Source organism: Spinacia oleracea, chromosome 5 (genome assembly GCF_020520425.1).
Source record: "Spinacia oleracea cultivar Varoflay chromosome 5, BTI_SOV_V1, whole genome shotgun sequence".
Lineage (NCBI taxonomy): Eukaryota > Viridiplantae > Streptophyta > Magnoliopsida > Caryophyllales > Amaranthaceae > Spinacia > Spinacia oleracea.
In genome coordinates, this window is record NC_079491.1 from 107,418,551 (window position 1) to 107,421,509 (window position 2,959).

A 2,959-nucleotide genomic window follows, 5' to 3' on the forward strand; every position below is an offset into this window, starting at 1 on the left:
TACTTCGGTAGGCCGACGTTTTGTCTGTTGATGGCTGCCGATTTTAGCTTTAAGTCATTTTTCTTTCAATTTTTGAGGATTCCTCGGTTTGATCCGAGCTTTAGTTGGTGTAATCGTATTTGCTCCCCAAACGTTGAATAAAAATGACTTCTGTTATCCCACTTTTTGGACTAACGACATAACCGTTCTAACGTTTGGTCATGTCGTGTCAGCCAGATCATATCGTGTCGCAGGTAAACACAGCTCCAGGGAGATACGTCCGACGTAGCATCATACAACGAGGTATAGCCGACGAAGGACAGGCGACAAAGTACAAGCAACTGAGACGCGTCCTCGAGAAACGGGCTGATGAAGATAAGTTGACCTAAAGCCCATGATAGGCAGCGCCGTCAAGCTAGCAAGAACGAGTCCAAGACTCACGCGAGAAGCGCGGAAGCAGTTGAAGGCTGAAGAGACGTGTGATGAAGATACTCCTATCTTTGTGGGATTTTCTCAACCGATTAGACCGTTGAGAATACCCTATAAAAGGACGAAGATAATGATAAGCAAGCCACGTTCACTCAAGCACCGAAACTCTTAAGTTATAAACTGTTTCATTATTCATTATTGTACTTGAGATTTTAGTTATCGATTCTCAGAAAGAAAAGCATAAACAATCATATAGAATACTTAGTGGATTGATAGCCTCATAGCTATCCGCGGTTTTTTACCTTGTTCCTGGGTTTTCCGCGTCAACACTCCTCTGTGTCGTGCCTCTTTATTTGTGTCGTTGATTCTTTGCTTAGTTAGTGTCGACCCTAGCCGAAAGTCGCCCCCATACGAATTTTGGCATAAACAGTTTGGCGCCGTCTGTGGGGACATTAACTAGGTTTTACACAAAAGCACCCCTCTCACCATGACTACTGGAGAGATGACGATCGCAGAGATGAAGGCGGCTTACGAGAAAGCCCAAGCCGAACTAGCCCAAGAGAGGGCATCCAATGAAACCCTCCAGAAAGAGCTCGAATCTGTAAAGAGCAACAAGCACCAGTCCCGCTACAAAGGTGGGAAGCCAAAAAAGCTAACGTTCGAGATGCCCGATGACTTCGAAGACGTGACCGACGATGAGGAGGAAACCCGTGAGGAAGAAGACAAAGAAGCTCCCGATCCGGTGACCCAACGCCTGAACAAGATGGATGCACGCATGACAAAGCACTATTCCCGCCTGATGAAGTTGATGACCAGGTTCCCCGGGGCACCTACACCAGTAGAGACCGAGCCGACCGACGGATATGCCGCGTCGCCGTTCTGCGAAGCGATCGCTAGAGTGACAGTTCCGCACACACTCCGGCTCCCAACCTGGACCACCCTGTACGACGGGACATCCGACCCCTATAGGCACGTCAACTTCTACAAGCAGCGCATGTGGCAGATCGGGATTCCGCACGACCTAGTGGAACCTGTTATGTGCAAATCATTCGGCGGCACCCTTGACGGAGCAGCTTTGGAATGGCTCACGAACGTCCCTCCCAGATCCATCTCCTGTCTGTCCGACCTCATCAACGCCTTCTATCAACAATTCGCCAGCAGTCGCCAGTTAGAAAAACAAACCAGTGATCTCTATCGGTTGGTTCAAGGGCCAACCGAGTCGGTACGCGATTATTTTAACCGTTTTAATTGTGAAAAAATTGGTATAAAAAATTGTGATGTCAGGACTGCTATTGAGGCGTTCAAGAGAGGCCTCATCCCCAATTCGGAGCTATACCGGGAAATAACCAAATACCCCTGTGCAACTTTCGAAGAGGTGCGATCAAGGGCCACCGCCCAGATGCGAATCGAAGACGACGAGGTTATCCGAACAGCATCTCAACGGTCGACGGGGGGCAGCAGCGACAGAAGATCGTACACCCCAAGGAACAACAATTGGCGACACCAACCGTATGTTCGGCAAAACCAGGTACAAAGTGTCAATCAGTATTATGATACTAACAATGTTTACAGGAACGAGCGGGTCGAACACCCCAACATCTCCGACTACGGCTTCAACGTCGACATTGGAGGTGTGGTGAACGCCCTTCAAAATGTAGGTGGAACAGTCAGATGGCCCCGGAAGAACGACAGACCGGACTCCATGAAGGACATGAGCAAATGGTGCGACTTCCACCGCGACAACGGACACACAACCGAGGAGTGCATCTCCCTCCGAAAGGAAGTCGCATACCTCCTGAAACGGGGGCATCTAAAGGAACTGTTGAGCGACAAGGGAAAAGAAACATTTTCCAAAGAGCAAACCACCCTGCCCGGCCCAGCGACAAGCAGCGAGCGACCAGACCCACCACCGTTCAATAAAGTGGTAAATGTTATTTCCGGTGGTTTAGATATTTGTGGACTAACCTCTTCTGCAGCTAAAAAAATTAACAGGGGAGAATCTGAGACCGTAGAAGAGGGACAAACCGAAGACGAGGTCGCACTACACAGGTCCCTGACCGCAATGGCTATTACTTTCGACGATTCAGATTCTGTAGATACACAGCGGGAGCACCACGACGGGTTGGTAATATCGCTCCCAGTAGGGAACGCATTGATCAAAAGGATACTGGTCGACAACGGAAGCTCAGCCAACGTATTGTTCTTGAAAGCACTACAAGAAATGGGATTAGAAGAGAAAAACATAGTAAGGAGATCAACAGTCCTGGTAGGGTTCAGTGGAGAAGCACTACGGACGGTAGGAGAGATATCGCTGCCTACATACGCAGAAGGCGTCAACATGATGACCAAGTTCAACGTCGTCGATTGTCCATCAGCGTACAACGTCATCCTAGGACGACCATGGATCCACAAAATGAAGGCAGTGCCATCAACATATCACCAATCAATCAAATTTCCAACCAAGTGGGGGGTCATGGAAATCAAAGGGCAGCAAAGGGATGCGAAGAAATGTTACGAGACAGCACTGAAACCATCCAAGTCACCCATCTAG

General features: G+C 48.8%; 1 protein-coding gene across 1 annotated transcript; it reads left to right on the forward strand.

Annotated features, from left to right (window-relative positions):
* Positions 1-895: 895 nt before the first annotated feature.
* Positions 896-2,959, forward strand: LOC110789605 (uncharacterized). The gene is made up of 2 exons (XM_056829970.1): positions 896-1,605; positions 1,693-2,959. Exons 1-2 carry the CDS (start codon positions 896-898, stop codon positions 2,957-2,959), a joined length of 1,977 nt encoding a protein of 658 aa, XP_056685948.1.

Excerpts from the sequence above, each read along its gene's own strand:
- LOC110789605 (XM_056829970.1), top strand. The coding sequence starts at position 896 with ATGACTACTGGAGAGATGACGATCGCAGAGATGAAGGCGGCTTACGAG. Across the intron at positions 1,606-1,692 it reads CAAACCAGTGATCTCTATCG|GACTGCTATTGAGGCGTTCA; the intron begins GTTGGTTCAAGG and ends TTGTGATGTCAG.